General features: G+C 36.2%; 1 protein-coding gene across 1 annotated transcript in view; it reads left to right on the plus strand.

Annotated features, from left to right (window-relative positions):
• The first annotated feature begins 1,908 nt into the window (after nt 1-1,908).
• The window catches only part of itpk1b (inositol-tetrakisphosphate 1-kinase b), a 113,908-nt gene continuing 97,643 nt past the window's right edge, over nt 1,909-18,173 (plus strand). Inside the window, exons 1-2 of the mRNA XM_056476688.1 lie at nt 1,909-2,201; nt 8,471-8,639. Coding sequence (XP_056332663.1) covers nt 8,545-8,639 — 95 coding nt within the window. The 5' untranslated portion in view covers nt 1,909-2,201; nt 8,471-8,544. The remainder of the gene's footprint in view (nt 2,202-8,470; nt 8,640-18,173) is intronic.

Consider the following 18,173-nt stretch of genomic DNA (forward strand, 5'->3'; position numbering starts at 1 on the left):
ACATGGGCATTTTTTTTTATTTAACAACCCTTCAGCTGGTTATTGAAATTCATTAAAAGGCTTCTTGAAGTAGAAATGGATAAGTCTTAATATCTGCAGTGATGAGAATATTAAAAAGAAGCAATTTTTATGCAATATAATATAAATTTATATATATTTCAAACTACAGCTGATTACATCATTATAAATCAGACAAGTTACTTTCTAAGTCGGTCTCTCTTTTGTTTGTTGTTGTGCTGTATTGATACCATAGTAATCTGGTAGCGTTTCTGCTAGTGTTTGCTTTGCTTTGGCTTTTTCGAGGTTAATTATTGTGATCTCCCATTGCAGAAGAGTGATACTGGGAAATCGCTGTAGACTGATGGCATTTCATGCCGTTCAGCCTTATAATCTTAAAATGTGAGCAAAATCACCTGTTTTGCCATCACTTTAGACATTACGCTAGATAATCAAATACTAGCTCTAAAGTGATGTTTGTGAAGTAGCAACGGTTTCTGCTGTTCTGAGGTCAGCTGCAGTTGTGAAGGAATGATGAAAGAAAGTAGTTCCTCATACAAAAGGGTTTTGTTTAATCCTCCTTTTTACATACACGATTAAGCCGTCGAACTTATACAAAAGCAATATCACACTCGTAACAGTGCTATATGGTTGTAAATCATCACTGGTGGGGCTAACCAGGTTACTAACGTATGCCTCCCACCAGTGGTGATATACGGCCATATTGCACTGCTACGAGTGTGATATTGCTCATATATATATATATATATATATATATATATATATATATATATATACACAGTTGAAGTCAGAATTAATAGCCCTCCTGTTTATTTTTTCCCCATTTTCTGTTTAACGGAGAGATTTTTTTTTCAACACATTTCTAAACATAATAGTTTTAAGACACTTCTGTACAGCTTAAAGTGACATTTAAATATATATATACAATTTTTTTTTATTAATGATTGCGTAAATAAGTAGTAGTACGTATTCTTGAATGGTATAGAATGCATTTGTTAAATTTGAGTATTAATTTGTTGCAATAGTACATGTATAGATTTTTTTTATTTTTAATGATTTTATATAAATGTAAAATCAATATATAAGTAGTTTGAGGTCCATGAGAGTTTTCAATATTTTGAAAGAAGTCTTGTGCTGCGATTATTTCTTAGATCATAAATACTTAAAAAAAAACATAAAAAGACATTTAGTAAAAATCTGTTTGTACATTTAGCAGCATTACTCCACTCTAGTGTATTAAAATTAAAATTAAGTACAATAATATTTAAACAATCAAACAAACAAAACAGCATTAAAAACTTAATTTCTGTTACTATTTGAATTGTACATACATACACACACACACACACATATATATATATATATATATATATATATATATATATATATATATATATATATATATATATATATATATACAACTTTAAAATAATCAATTTAAATATAATAAATATATTAAATAAATATAATATTAATTAATTATATTTTTTTTTATTAGTTACAGTTTTGAATTGGTACTGACTAATCTAATGTGTATACACATATATATTATTGTCTAGCATCCTACAGAAATTGTTCATTTAAAAGAGATTGTAAAAAGATGGTTTACTGAAAAAAACTAAAATATATTTAAATATAAACAATAATAAATATAAATATATAAAAGCTAAAATCAAGAAAAAAATTGTAATTAAAGAAATGTTATACGCAAGTAAAAACGAAAGTATTTTTCATCACATTCTCAAATCAGCGCTAAACATACTGTATATACAATCAAACGGCTGTTTGTTTTAATTTATCACTTTGTTTTCTCCAGAAGCCCAGTCAGAGCACAGGTCGATGGCGCAGCTCTGGCGCTTCCTGGCGGCCACATTGACTTACTGACTGACTCACTCTCTCACTCTCTCTCCGCCGATTCAGTAGCAGCTCAAACCTCCTGTCATGCTTGAAGAGGAACACACTCACACACACTAGCCGGACTGAACTGAGCCCTGCCCCACCTCAAGAGGAGGCTGTCCGGGTGTCTCTACTGCGAGCAGATCCCACCGGTTCCCCCGATCATCCCTAGAGAGCCCGTGATTCTCAGTGGCGGCCACAGACAGACGAGCAGCCATGGAGACCCGACTGTCCTCCAGCTAGCCAAACTGCTATCCGACAGAAGCCCGAAAACATGCGCTAGACAGGTATTTATTCTGCTGCTTTTGCTCTTTCGGGGCGTCCAGCGGGCGACAAAAGCAGAGCCGAGGGTTTCTGACATCCCTCCGCGAGAGTTGAGCTGCTCTGAATGTAAAAGTAGGTGGAGTGTTAGCTTGTTTGCGCCGCCGCTGAATGGGTTGTTTATGGCGGATTTCAGGAGTCCATCTGGGTCTCCGCTGGTGCTTTCTGTTTTGGCAAATCTACATGATGTGTACAAATGCCAGATTTTTACTGTATTTCTGTTCTGAAGCGATGGTGCCTTAAGAGTGAGGCTAAAGACAGGAGAGACACGTGGGCTGTGTCTTAATTCTAGTGAGCTGTCTTCCTGGACAGCTTTTGTGGGCATCGTAAAGTTTCAGCTCTCCCGCGAAGCAGCTCTGTGATGCAGCGAATATTCGCAGCGGCCGTTAAAGTAATTGGTCGATTATTCGAATTGACTTTAAATTCGCGACACTATAAAAACACTATAGTAATTTATAGTCAATTCTGTAGTGTTTCGAACCTTATTACACCACATTTTGTTGCTTATATTATGGTAATTGTTGTATTACCATAGCGACTATGGTATTACATTGTGGTAAAGTTGTTTTTATTTTTGCACATTCGGACTGTCTCCTCAACAATTTATCTTCATAAATTTATTCTACGGAAATCCTAAATTTGTGTCTTTGTTAAAAAAAATAACAAATGTGCGAATATAAAACCAACTTTAATGCTACCTCGATTAGAATTACCGCAACAGATTAATTAAAGTACTTTACTATGGTAGCCTATGATTCTAAAACACTGGCACTGTGATTACTATAGATTACTATAGTATTTTTTTCATGTGGGTGTTTTGTTCAATTGATGCCATAAACTCGTCCTTAAAACTGAATGTACAAATGGAAAAAATACTATGATATAATACATTACAGTAAATACTATAGTTTTGAATTTACTAGTATTTAGTATTGTTTTGAGCTATATTATAGTGAAGTGTCTTATACTGTATGCATTATAATGTTTTCAAATGCTTTGCATACTGTAGTGTCATCTATAGTAATATTATAAACTGTATACTTTCATGTTTACCATAGTAAACTGGTGTTTTGTGATATAATATACCAGCCTGATCTAACGAGGAAACATAACTATTTTACGATTTGTCAGTTTAGTGGCTAATAGTGAGTTCAGTTGTATGAAAATGTAAGATTTTAAAAAGGAGGCGTGACACCCAACCGTCATTAGGAGATAAGCAAGTTGTACTAAATAGAATGAATGAGATTGTATGAATTCATACGAATTAGCTAGTAAATCAAAAAGTTATGAATTGCCGTTAGATTGCGTTGAATTTACCCTATAGTTATAAAAAGTTTGTGCAGAATTTTGTTGGTTATAGACCTTTTTCTTGGAATGCAAAATTACCCATTATGCTTTGCGTGTATGCGCAAAGAGAATGCTAAGAACTTCTGGTCGGCAGCTGATGCGTGTAAACAGTCACATTTGGACAGCTTTGAAACGATAGTTTTAATCTATTTTACCTGCATTTATCTTCTTTAAACTGATACTGTTGTCGATCAGCACTACCTCCTGGACTGATCATTTTAAAAAATGTGATCTAATAGGATGGAAAACAACTGCTGTGAGGCATTTTCCCCTCGTTGTCAGACGACATCTTCTGCTGTTTAAATGAAGCATCGTCATCGCTAAAGTCACATGTACTGTCCCACAAGCACACTGATTTAATAACTGTGACAAAGTGAAAATAAATTTACATTTTGAAATGACAGAAAAACACAAACGGTGGTAAATACAACACACTAAATGAAACAAATGGCTCATGATTAGAATGAACATGCAAATCAGCCAGCAGAGTATCAGTAATGAACTTTTATTGGTCATTTTTGTAAATTGCATGATTTGCATACCTGTTAAGTTTCATGCCAGTAATCTGGTTTGCTCTATAATGCAGTGAAGTATTGCGTGTGTGTGTGTATTGAAGAGCCGCTGAGCTAACAGCTGTTTTTATGACGGCAGACACGTGAACTAGGAGAACATTTTTCTCGCGCGCTTGAACCACATCTGACAAATAATAACAGCTTTAATACACACCTTTCAAAGTTGTGTGTGACAAAAACACTCCATAATCCACTCAAAACGCTATTGAAACCCATTTTCGGAGCGCAAATTACCAGTTGTAAATGCTGTTACCGGAAGTTCTTAGCATTCTACCGGAAGACGCTGTTCGCTATGGTGCCCTCCATGCAGCAGCCAAGAAAAAGGTCTATATTGCAGTTGTTTTACCATAGCAACTATAGAATTAACGCAGAAGATTAGTTCACATACTTTAGTATGGTTCAAAAACTAGCACTAGCATGAAACTCTATAATACATTGCATGGTTTCCGCTACATTCATTCTTCCATGGCGGGGCGCCACGCCAAAATTCATCCCGCCACGGCTACATTACAACATCTCATTCATGTCGTGTCGGGGAGGGAGATCACAAGCGTTTATACACTGTTCCAAGCATATGTATGTGAAGAATGGAGCTATGGCATCTCTTTGGGAGATCAAAACAGGTTTATGAGGGCAGACCGGGGCTGGCGGGCACGCCGTTGCAAAACCACCCAAATTTTCACTACTATGTCACTATGTCACTTTTTACCCGCAAAAAAATTTCAAAACTGCCCAATTTGGCAACACTGTCTGCGCTTGAGCAGCGCTTATTTGAGGGCGTGCAAGAAGCTTTGTGCACAACCAGAGAAAATCGGCGTGCAAGCAAAGAAATTCGCATGCTGTAGGCTATTTCATAAATCCGATCTCGCCTTGTAATACTGCACTCACGACATTTGTCATTGAAATAATGCCATAGGTAGTTAGCAGATCTGTGTAAAAAAGGCCTGCCGCCACAGCTGGAAAAAATCCTAGAGGAAACATTGTATTAAATTCTACAGTGTTTCGAACCATATAATATCACATTTTGTTGCTTATATTACGGTAATTGTTGTATTATAAAAGCGACTATGATATGCCATTGTGGTAAGGTTGTTTTTATATTCGAACATTCAGACTCCTCAATAATTTAACTTCATAAAAGTATTCTCTGCAAATCTTGAATAGGGAACTCGTATTATAACTCATATTGATGACTATCAAAGTACAACATTGTTGACAGTCAATTAATGTGCGAATGTTGTGTTGAAGTCATGCTTGCATGCGGTTTCAGACCAAATATTCAAAATATCATGATATGTGAACAATATGAGAAGCGTGTCACTGATTAAAAAAATAACGATTGTGCGAATATAAAATCAACTTTTATGTTACCTGGAATAGAATTACCTCAACAGATTAAATAAAGTACTCTACTATGGTAGTCTATGATTCTAAAACACTAGCACTAGTGTTTACTATATATTACTCGATGTATTTGAATAATCAAATGCGTTGCATACTGTAGTTTCATCTATAGTAATATGATAAACTGTATACTTTCATATTTACCAAAGTAAACTGGTGTTTTGTGATATAATATACCAGCCTGATTTAACGAGGAAACGTAACTATTTTACATTTTGTCAGTTTAGTGACTAATTTGTACGAATTGGTAAGATTTCAGTCATACGAAAATGTACGATTTTAAAAGAGGCATGGCATCAAACCCCTCCCCTAAACCCAATCATCATCATTAGGGGATGAGAAAATTGTACGAATGAGATTGTACGAATTCATATGAATTCGTACAAAATCAAAAAGTTTTTAAATTGCTGTGAGATCGTGTTGAATATACCCTACAGTTGAGTGTACCCTAAAAGTTTGTGCGGAATTATGTTGTGGGTGTTTTGTTGAATTGATGCCAGTAACTTGTCCTTGAAACTCTGAATGTTCAAATGGAAAAAATACTATAATGCATTATAGTAAATTCTATAGTGTTCTGAACCATTCGTTCATTCATTCATTAATTCATTCATTCATTCATTAATTCATTCATTCATTCATTCATTCATTTATTTTCTTTTAGGCTTAGTCCCTTTATTAATCTGGGATCACCACAGTGAAATGAATGGCCAACATATCCAGCACATGTTTTACACAGCGGATGCCCTTCCAGCCACAACCCATCACTGGGAAATGTTCTGAACCAAATTATACCACATTTTGTTTTTTATATTACGGTAATTGTTGTATTACCATGACAATTATAGAACTGCCACAGCAAGTATTTTGTTGTTTATTATGGTTGTGTTACCATAGTAACTACAGAATTACAGCAGAAGATTAGTTCACGTACTTTACAGTAGTACGGTTAAAAAACACAATAACTAGTATTTGCTATAGATTACTATAGTATTTTTTCTTGTGTTAAATTGATGCCACAAACTCGTCCTTGATACTTTGAATGATTCATACTTTTAATATGATTCATATGATTTATAAAATCATGTTGTTAATAAATTTTAAATATATAAACAAATATGCATCAAACTTACTCATGACGCTTTGGATAGAATATTCTTACTTGCATCCTAGATTTAATACAAATATCCACACATATTATGAATCCAGGTTTTAGGTTTAATGTTAAAGCTCCCAAATGATGTTCTGACTGTTTGAAACGTTTTTGTACATTACAAAATTTCAACATTATGCATAATCAATGTGATTTTTTTATTTGAATGTGCCGGTTCATTAAAACAATTAATTCTCTTGATATTTTGGAGTGAATATTATAATAAAATGTTAAATTTTACATTACATTCCTGATAAACAGAAGCATGTGCCACTAAGTTTAATTACGCTAAAAATAAATCCATTTTTTTAACCTGTCAACTTCATATCAAATTTAATTGTGCTTATTTTCAATGAAATTGTCATTCTTGCTTATGATTATGTTAAATTATTTAAAGAGATAATCACCCAAAAATGAAAATTCGTCATGATTTACATTACTCTGTCTTCCGTTGAACACAAAAGGAGATACTTTGAAGTATGTTGGAGTCTGGTAACCATTGACTTTCATAGTATTTGTTTCCTCCTTTAGATGTTAATGGCTGCTGGTTGTTAACATTCTTCCATATACCTGAATATACCTGAAGTCTTGTCATTGATCCCAGTTATAAAAGCTATGAATAATTACTTGACGTCTAGTTGATCACTTGGAAAAGTGGCCGAAGGTAGATTTTTGAAACAATTTTTGACCACTTCATATAGCCGAATTTTTTGCTCTTTTTGTATTTTTATCTTTATTTTAATGTGTTTTTGTTGTTCAGTTATCTACAAAATAAACAAAAAGAATGAATAAATTTTAGGTGTAGTGAAGTGCAAATAATACTTTTTTCAATAATAAAGGAATCATTAATTAAATTCAACACCTATTATGTAAAATATAGTATTTCTGACAATTTTCTTTGAGTTATAAATCACAGTATAGCAATACTACTTGGTATCGTTATACTTCAGCTGGTATAGAATCGTAAGATTAATTAATGGTATCGTGACAACCCTAATAAATATACACAGTAAACACACTTAAATTGTCAAAACAAACTTTTAAAAAAACTTTTATATGATTAATTACTATAAAATTTTTTACCCAGCACTACCTTATTCATGTTTTTGAATCTATATGTTTCTTTATTTAACCAGATAAAAAAATCTCATTTACAAGGGTGACCTGGTCAAGAGGTCTGCAACACACTGCTACACAATCTGCTACTATACTGATGCATAAGCATTTGTAGCTCCGCCCTCTGTTGAAAAATGCTCATTTGAATTTAAAGCGACAGTCACCAAAACAGCACAATTTGGATCAAAGCCTAAAAGGGGCAGATTTAAAGAGTTATAAAGCCCTATTTGTGTGTTATTTTGAGTGGGAACTTCACATACACTCTCTAGAGAGATAAAAGACTTATTTTACATCTTGTTAAAAGTGGCATAATAGGTCCCCTTTAAAACAACAATTGCGATATTATCATAGACAGTAAATACAGTGAGATTTCTAGTGTGTGATATTATCATAACTGAACCCAATTGAAGCTACGATGCGTCTTATGTTCAAATAGAAGTGAATAAAATATTTTTTAGCTATTCAGTTCACTCATTTGCTGCCTTGAAGATTCAGTACTCAACTTGATATTGAGCAGAATGCGTCCCATTCATTTACAGCCATTGAATCTCTTTGTTTTTTTATTTGCAGTCTTTGGTTTATCGTTCATTTAGAAGCGTCATCATTTGCGGCGCTGATAATCATCTCTCTTGGCTTTGCTTGGCAGGGTTGTATAAGAAGACTGTTTCCTGTTTTCACTGGAGTGACGCTGCTGTCACTTTTGGCCATCAGTGGCTGAAGATGCAGACTTTCCTGAGAGGCAGACGAGTGGGCTATTGGCTCAGTGAGAAGAAGATGAAGAAACTGAACTTCCTGGCATTTGCGGAGATGTGCAGGTAGGCCTGTCACAATAATCAATATAATGACTTTATTGCATTATCGCATAGACATGACCTCAATCATTTTTTGGTCATGCAATATATAGTTTAAGTCAGAATTATTAGTCCCTCTGTTTATTTTTTCCCCTAATTTCTGTTAACATGTGAAAAATCATAAAAACCATTGTCAGCATCATTTTAGCTGATTGCGCAGCCTCTGTCTTCTCATCCAATCTCTATTGTAGGTGTCAGTACGGTTAAAAAAACACTATAGTGTTTACTATAAACTAGGGTTGAGCCAATAAATCATATCAAATCGTAATAATAATTATTGTATAATAATTTATGTTGATAACAAAGATAAGCTCTGGACATTTTTACTCTATTTTGATCCTAAGTGCGAATCACACAGCTAAAATATGCAACAACAGTAATCTATAATTGTGTTGAAAGTCATGCTGCATCAGCCAGTATTGTTTAGCTTGTTTCACTTTTCCGCCAACAGTTAACTTTCCTAACTTTCCTTTCTTATCGAAATACATCGTTATCGTTCAATACAGAAAAGAATTATCGAGATTGTATTTTTGCCATATAGCCTAGCTCTACTATAAATTACGAGAGTATATTTGAAAAGTCTAAAATGTCTTTGTTAAATGTGGTACTTTTCTAGTTATATTACTGTATACCTTATAATATTGTTTATTTGTTTAGGATATTTACTTTAAACATTCTGATTCCAATGCCTAATTATTAAACTGTTAAAATGACCACAGTTGAGCAGTTCCAGCCTTTGGATGTGACATTTGCAGTAAAAACTCAAAACATAAATTCACATAGAAAGTATACGTTAACATTATATTGAAATCACTGTTTATATTTTCCAAAACAACTGAACACAATTAAAAAAAAACATTTTTAATGAGGAAATTAAACATATGTAATGGATTTGACAAAACGTCTGCGAGTTGGCAGTATACAACATACTTTGTAGAAATTCTATGAATTAAACTGCACAACCCAAGGAATAATGCTTATCAGAAGGAAGAGTTGGCTCTCTATCAAACTTAAATTATTAATTTTATTTTATATTTTTGCATTTATGAGGAAAAATCTTGGTTATCTCTCCATTATAGATGTGACAGATGGGAAATTGTCACTTGTGTGACTTTGGTAAATCAAATATAATTGTTTGAAAACACTGACAAAGATAGTTTAGAGTATTTTAACAATAGTGTAAAATGCGAGCCTACACAACTTTATTTTCAATAATATTAAATAATCTTCTAAATAAAATGTTATGGGTTCTTTGAAAAAATGTATGCTATAATATTGTCATTGTGGCAGTATAACATTTTCTTAAAATGACAATAAAATGGTTTATCACAAACGATATTTGATGCAATTCATCGTACAGCAAAAAAATAAAAATAGCTATGGTGACAGGCCAATGTGCAGGTGAGAGGCTGCTGTATATCCATCAGCCTGGATCTTTTCCTGCATGTGTTTCCATGTAAGAACACAGCAGGTGTCTTTTGTTGTTGGGCTTTCACTACACTTGTGGTCTGCGGCTCATCCAAAACAGCTGTGTCTGCTTTTGTTCCTGGATCAGTCCGGTGCTTGATAGATCAGTTGTTTAAACAAAAAAGAGGAGTTGTTCTCTTCATGTTAGGAAGGATTATGAACTGCGGATGATAAAGATCCAGGAAGGTTGCGTAATATCGTGCAGCCCAGAAAGCCACGTTAAAGGTACAGTTCACCCGAAAGTGAAAATTCTCAGCTTTGTCTCAGTCCTTGATGCCTTTCTTTATTTTGTTTAATGCAAAAAGAAGATATTTTGTAGAAAGCTGAAAACCATTGACATCCATAGAATTATTTTTTTTTCCTATTATGGAATTCATTGGCTTTCAGCTTTTTTCTAAATATTTTCTTTTGTGCCCAATAAGAAAAACAAACGAAACAAGGTTTGGAACCACTTGAGAGAGAGAGAGTAAATTTTCAACTTGTATTAAAGAGCCCATATTATGGGTTTTTGAAAATGCCCTTCCATGTAGTGTGTAACACAGCTCTAAGTGAAGTGAAATATCCAGCTAAGGCTTAAATCTGTAAGTGTACAGTGTTTAAAACTATTGATTCATCTATAAAAGAGTCGACTCATAGTGCTTCAAACGAGTCGTCTTGATAACGAGTCATTAGGTGTTTCGTGATGACGTGGCTACGAAACACAAGTAGTTGCGCGCGCAAACCCGGGAGATTTGAAACCTGCGGCCGCACCCACTAACAGAAAAAAGTCTCACACACACGCACACACGCACGCACGCACGCACGCACGCACGCACGCACACACGCGCACACACACACACACACACACACACACACACACACACACACACACAGACACTGGTCGAATGAAGTCACGCTGTGTAGATGGATATTATAGACAGTTCACCCAAAGATGAAACCTCAGCAGTTCGAGTGCTTCTGGAAACTGCTTACAAAGAAGACTTCATCGGTTTGTTAAAGGAAGGATCAGTAAAGACTGTCAGAACATGGATCAGTGGATCATAAATCAGTTTCTTCCCCCATTTCACAAGTGTAAGTATGTGCGATTAAAATTGTTGCCTCGTTTACTCTAAATTGCAAATTATGTATTTAGTTGTGTTTTGTTACTTGTAACCGAGTGTACTGTATCAGGTTAACTCTATATATTCTCATATCGCGTGTAAAGCCACGTTGAAAACGCGACGCGTGCCGCTTTGTTTACGTATCATCAGCTGTTCCCACACACATTCAATGGTCAAGTTTCAAATTAGTTCAGCTTAGGTTTGAGGTGAGGTGTCTAAATTGCACCCAGCAAACTGAACTGGCGCTCTAGGCGTGTGTGTCGTGTCCTCGGGGAGGAGTGTAATGTGTGTGTCTCCTCTGATGAGGGTAGTGTGTGTCTCCTCTTAGGAGGGTAATGTGTGTGTGTGTGTGTGTCTCCTCTGCTTTAGGCAAAGGATGATCACGGCGCCCTCAACCCGATAGTGAAAACGAAAGGGACCCGGTAGTAAAGTGAGGACCGGGGGGGTGGGGGGGGTGGTCGCGGTTGAAATTGAAGACCGGGGGAGGGGGGGGGGGGTGGTATTTGTGGATATAACTGAGGACGCGGGTGGTGAGGGAGGTGTCGCCGCGCCCTCTCTATCTCTATTCTGCCGCCCTAGGTCTCTGTGTGTGAAAAGAGCAGGTAGACTGTGACGGGCTAGGAGATCTCCTCGCTAGTTCTTGGACTTTTTAGTTAGTCGTCAGTTTTTTCTAGTCCATCGTCTGTATTTACATTCACCCACTGGCAGCCAAAATCCACTATGAATCGTGTATGCACTGTGACTACTTTTATATTGTTGATTAGCAGCTGGGCATTTCCCTCTGTCTTGCGCTGATGCCTTGTCCGTGACGACCAATCGCACCAGGCTGTCATCGGTCCAATCAGCGCAGATTAGCTTCGCGCTGAGGAGGGGTTTGGGAACAAATGAATCCCTGAACGATTCATATGGGAGTCGCTGGAATAATTAGGTAAAACTAAATGCAGATTATAAGACCATGACAGTGTTTTTTGACCTTGCATGCATATTAGACTGTTGTTGGAGACCCTTACAACCAAAATATGACCCTATTTCATGTATAATATGGGCTCTTTAAGACACTTCTTTGTGGAAGTGTCTCATAAGCAGAAAGTGTTGTTTAGGTTGACAGAATTTATGATTTTTAAATATGTATGGAAATTCTGTAACTGGGATGACACTAAATAGAGCAAATTAATGGTTCCTCCTAACAGCTCCCTTGTCTGCAGTTGGATGGATAAATGGATATCCCTGTCACAAAACCAAGCCATTGGTTGAGCCAATCTTAAAATTATTAAAAAGCAATCAAAAATATAGAAAAACATTTTTTGAGATGCTCTTCTGCATACCTTAGTTGTAACGAGTGGATATTAGAGATGGTTGTGCGTAAAAATCTCAGTAGATCAGCACTTTATGAAATACTCAGATCAGCCCGTCTGGCACCAACAACCATGCCACGTTCAAAGTCACTTAAAGGGCACCTAGTTTACCCCTTTTTCCAGATTTTCTTTTGTGTCTCCAGAATGTGTCTGTAAGGTTTCAGCTCAAAACACTCATCAGAATATTTATTATACCTTTCAAAAGTTTGTCATTTATAGCTCTGAGCATCTTGTAGCTGTTTTTGTACACTGTGCCTTCAATGCTAGTCCTCCCCGCCCACTGTTAACGCGTGCGTTTCAGTGTGCCTCAATCTCCTCCCTCGGCTGCGTCAGACAACAGACAGACATGAAGGAAGCAGATCTCACGTAACGTTTGTGAGAAATACTACATTAAGAACTATCCCAATGATTATCTGATGTATTTTGTTGTGGAGTTACAACGATAAGTCACAAACAATGTCGTTACAAAGTTCACACACACACACACATTAACAGCGGACACACACACAGACAGCATGCCCGTTTAGCTTAGCACTGTTTTTGCACGGCAAATATGACAGGATACAGGTTAATCTCCACTGCTGTATGGATATCTGTTATGTTAATGTACAAAATAAACCAGATTTAACGGCCACAAACTGGGATTGAAGCGTCTTCCTTTATAATTGTACTGACACGCGGCTGTGGTTACAAAGTAAAACTGAAGTAAATCGCTGTAATTCATTACACACGTGCACTGTTTTAAAACATTTTAAACTTGTAAAACTCACTCTTGATCACATTTGATGATGATTGATGATCATAGCAAACTGAACAGACCTTTTATTGCCAGTTGCTTTGCGCACATTCTGTCTTGTTGATATGATTATTCACGTTACTACAGAGACATGTTTATACGTGGCTGTCAATCAATTCGGGGTGCGGGAAAACTGCAGTCCTGCGTCAAGTTGCGGTAGGCCTTAAAACGGGAGGGATTTGGATGCTATTTTAGCTTCAGAAAATAAAACAAAAACACTTATTGTCTTTACATCAGCCCAATATAACTGTGGACACACTATACCTACACACAGTTCTGTCCAACTGCTTAAAAAAAGATTATTTTCATCATAGGTGCCCTTTAAATCAGCTTTCTTCCCCATTGTGATCCTCGGTTTAAAGTGCATCAGATTGTCTTCACTATGTCTACATGCCTAAATGCATTGAGTTGCTGCCATGTGATTGGCTGATTAGAAATTTGCATTAACAAGTAGTACCTAATAAAGTGGCCAGTGATTGTAATTAGTGTTTATGTATCAGCCATCTGTAGAGGCCAGAAATAGACATACGCTTGAGTCACACTTGTAACTATGGTGAAAAACCACCAAGAACCTACTCGAACATTGGGATTTTCACAGCTGTACACTCCCTTTCCTTCTGCTAATATAAATTCAACATCTGCAATACTAAAGTGTTTTTATTTGTCTATAGATGAATCTTTTTTGTTCACTTCACACTGCAGTTCAGAAGTGTAGCTTGCCTATTTAAAACCAAAGTGTGTCTGAAATACTTGCCTGTGTTTTGTGCTGCACTAAATGTGTTTTGGCTAACGCGTCTCTCTGCTATACAAACTGTTGATACCCTTGAATGATTCTACATGGTGCGTGGAGGTGACCAGACTTGGCCTGGCCGTGTTTCTTTCCACATTGTGCTAGCACTTTTATTCCTTATGACTTCACAGTCAGCCAGATTGGCTTACTCATCATTGAAGAGCCCCTGGATTATTACCCAGAAGTCAGCGAGAGAGAGAGAGAGAGAGTGAATGAGTGAGAGTTTGCACAGCAAAGCACTCTTGGAGACGATGCTGTGTGTGTGTATGGGTTGTGTAACCTGAGCAAACCTGAATTGCTGGACTGGCGAAGGGTTAAGGTTACGCTTTGGGCTTTGTGTGTGTTGTAAATGTGTGTTGTAGTGAAAGCTTGTGTGTGTGTGTGTGTGTGTGGTTGGTCTTTTTTTTTTCTTTGTGCCTTACACGTTACTCGGTGTGGCCCAATGTCTCTGTCTCCAACTGAATGCACAATTGTGTAATGTGTTAAGCCAGTGTTGCATCGGATTTCCTCAGTTGCTGTAACTGTGAGGAATTGTATGACTGAGCTAGAGAAAGTGAAGAAAAGAGGGAATACTACATAACAATGTGATCACTGTATGCGGTCAGCCAGTGAACAGAGAGGGATATTTTTGTGTTTTGTGTCTTAGTAGATTTAAAGGGGTAGTTCACTCAAAAATAAATGTATTATAAAGTCTGTTAGCATTTACTCATCCTCATGTTTGAGTTTCTTATGCTCAACACTGAAGCATCATCATTTTTCTGGTCTTTTCTTTGCCAGTAAAATGACTCGTGCTCTATACTCATCTGACACTTTATTAGGTAACTGCTTGTTGACGCAAATATCCAATCAGCCAATCACATGACAGCAACTGAGTACATTTAGACATGTAGATTGGTCAAGACAGTAGGGCTAGGGATGTAACAATTCACAATTAAAGATTTGAAATCAAAATAAAAATAAAAAAGTGAATAATTCAAGACTTTTTAATATAAACAAACTAAAACTTTGACTGTGCAGCTAAATTACAAATTTAAAATGAATTCCAAATCAAAAATGAACAATACAAATTAAAGAAGGTTCTTTAATGGCTTGTTAAAACACGCAACACATATTTCACAGTCAGCACAAACCTCTCATCTGTATCTTTAATCTTCAGCAGCACATGTAACCTCTTGTTAGAAAGTAATTCCATCATTCTGAGTTCATAATAGTCCAAACAGTGATGATAATAGTTAAACATGGCAGTTTGTTCATGTTTTAGGTTGCTGAAAGAATCATTTGCTCCTTTGTTTTATCAGGCTTCTCCTTTGTTTTTTCGCGCTTCACTCTCGCGTTTGTCTCTTTCTGAAAGGATCGGATGTCAGAAGCACTTCAATGATCATGCGTACGTTATTATCATCACCTCCTTATTAAGAAGTTCGTTATTTCAAATATAGATGTGCGGTGAGTGCACGCGAGCTCTCTGGAGAAAGTGAAACCACTCATACTTTTAGACTGCCTTGTAAAACAAAAACAAGACAAGACAGATTTGCTTTTTCTTGACTTTGTAGCTGTTCATCAAGACGACGACAAGGTTTGTCGAAGCTAAGGCTGACCATGGCTTGTTTTTATATGTATACATTATTACGGTGGAATGTCTTGGCTGTGTTTTTAAAAATGGCGTTTTTTTTTTTGTTTGTTTTCATTCCCCTGGCTTGTTACAGCAGCGAGTGACGTATCTCTGTAAACCAATAGCCTTCAGCTGTGCGTCTAGCTCTTTTGGTACCCTTTTCAGTGCTAGGTACCCTTTGCAAAGGGTACCGAAAAAGTGGTATGGTATGTTTCGCTTTTAGGTACCTTTTGACAGTGGAAATGGCCATAAAAGCGTACCAAATCATACTGTACCATACCACTCCATAATATAAACAAACTAAAACTGTGACTGTGCTTTGATTTGACATATTTTTTAAAGCATATCAGGATATCTATGTTTTCTGGCATAAGCTGAGGTCTTTGGACATGTTCCCTGCCAATGAAACTGATCACTTCACCATACTTTCATCGAATGATGTGCAAGCAATCAGTTTTACTGAAATTTTGTGTGCATTTATTCTTTTAATCCTACAAGATGGTCTGCTGAAGTTGAAACCAATCATCAGAATGTGAAAGAATTAAAGATGGACAGAAATAAAAATTTTGGGCCAAACTGAAAAATCTGGATGCATTTGGCCAAAAAAACAAAACCAAATATGATTTGTAATTATTATATTTATTTAATTTAATTTAATGTTATTGTTTTGTAAGACTTCATTCATTCATTTTCCTTCAGCTTAGTCCCTTTATTCATCAGCGGTCACCAAAGCAGAATGAACTGCCAACTTCACAAGCATATGTTTTACACAGCAGATGCCCTTCCAGCTGCAACCCAGTACTGAGAAACACCCATGCACACTCATTCACACAGATACACTATGGCCATTTTTTTGTTTATTCAATTCACCTACTGTATAGTGCATGTATTTGGACTGTGGTGGAAACCAGAGCATCCAGAGAAAACCCACGCGAACAAAGAGAAAACATGCAAACTCCACACCTTCTTGCTGTGAGGCGACAATGCTAACCACTGAGCCACTGTCTCACCCCTTTTTGTAAGACATTAAAATTTAACTCAATAACTTGTATTCAACCTATTTCAAAAGAACACACACTCATAAAATAACCACATTTATGACCCAGGACCCACACAACCAGTCTTAATGTTGCATTGGTAGCAATAGGCAAAAATACATTGTATGAGTCAAAATGATTGATTTTTCTTTTATGCAAATTTTTTTTAGATATTAGTATAGAAGGTATTTCAGGAAGATATGTTGTACATTTTCTTTTCTAAATATATAAGAACTTTTTTCTTAGTAATATGCATTGCTAAACACTTTGTTTAGGCAGCTTTAAATGTGATTTTGTCAATTTTGAGATTTTTTTTGGAACCCTCAAATTGTATATGCTCAAACAGTTTTATTTTGGGTCACATTTTGTCCAGTTCTAACAAAACTTATCCTAAGTTAAAAGCTTATTTATTCAGATTTAATATGACGTACATATCTAAATTGTCAAAAATGGACACTTATGAGTAGTTTTTGTGGTCCAGGATCACATATACAGAGTGAGTTTACCAGCCTTGCCATGACAGCACAGTATATCTATAGCAAGCAGCAGGACCAAGTATACTACATTGAAAAAAAAAAGAGCATGTGTGGTTCATGCATAAGCATATAAAATAGAGTGAAATAAGAAGCTATTTTAGAACTTTTACTGTGGCACGTCCTCTGCTGCTCTTGAGCTTTGGTCAATGCAGCGATCCTTTAGATTTTGAATAGCAATTAATGGTTATAAAGCAGTGTCTAAGGCCATTTTCGGTGGCTGAAAATTCTGTGCATCCCTAGAATGAAAGGTAATTTAAAGGGCCACGAAACCCCCCTGTTTCAGCAGGGTGTTTTCACACCTCTAGTTTGGAAAAAGTCAGAAAAGTGGGCTTGTCATGCTCTGTTTAGGGGGGAGTGTCGGAGGAGGGAAAGAGGGAAGGTGCATAAAAATTTGCATAAAAATGGGAGTTTTGATTTGGGCTCGCGCTGATTTTGACAGAGGCACAACAAACACACAGACACAGGGAGAAAGACAGTGACTGTGTTTACATGGACATCAGTAATCGAATTTTTTAACAAATTATTAAATGGCACTTTCAGGAATTTCACTCATGCCTATCGTGACAAACGAGATATGCGATTCGAGGAATTGCTGGAAGCGTGTATTTTTAATGCAGTGTTTGATACCGCACGGTGAATGAGAGAAAAAAAACCCTCAGCATTTCTCAGAAACTTAGATGGACTTGGTAGGTATCGTCAGAAAGCCGTGTGTGTTATTCCTGTCACAAAAGGAAGCAAAAATCCTACACGACGGTAATGACAGTTTGATTGCGGTGTTTACATGTTTACACACTAAGAGAGTACAGAC

This window comes from Danio aesculapii, chromosome 17 (assembly GCF_903798145.1).
Source record: "Danio aesculapii chromosome 17, fDanAes4.1, whole genome shotgun sequence".
Taxonomy (NCBI): domain Eukaryota; kingdom Metazoa; phylum Chordata; class Actinopteri; order Cypriniformes; family Danionidae; genus Danio; species Danio aesculapii.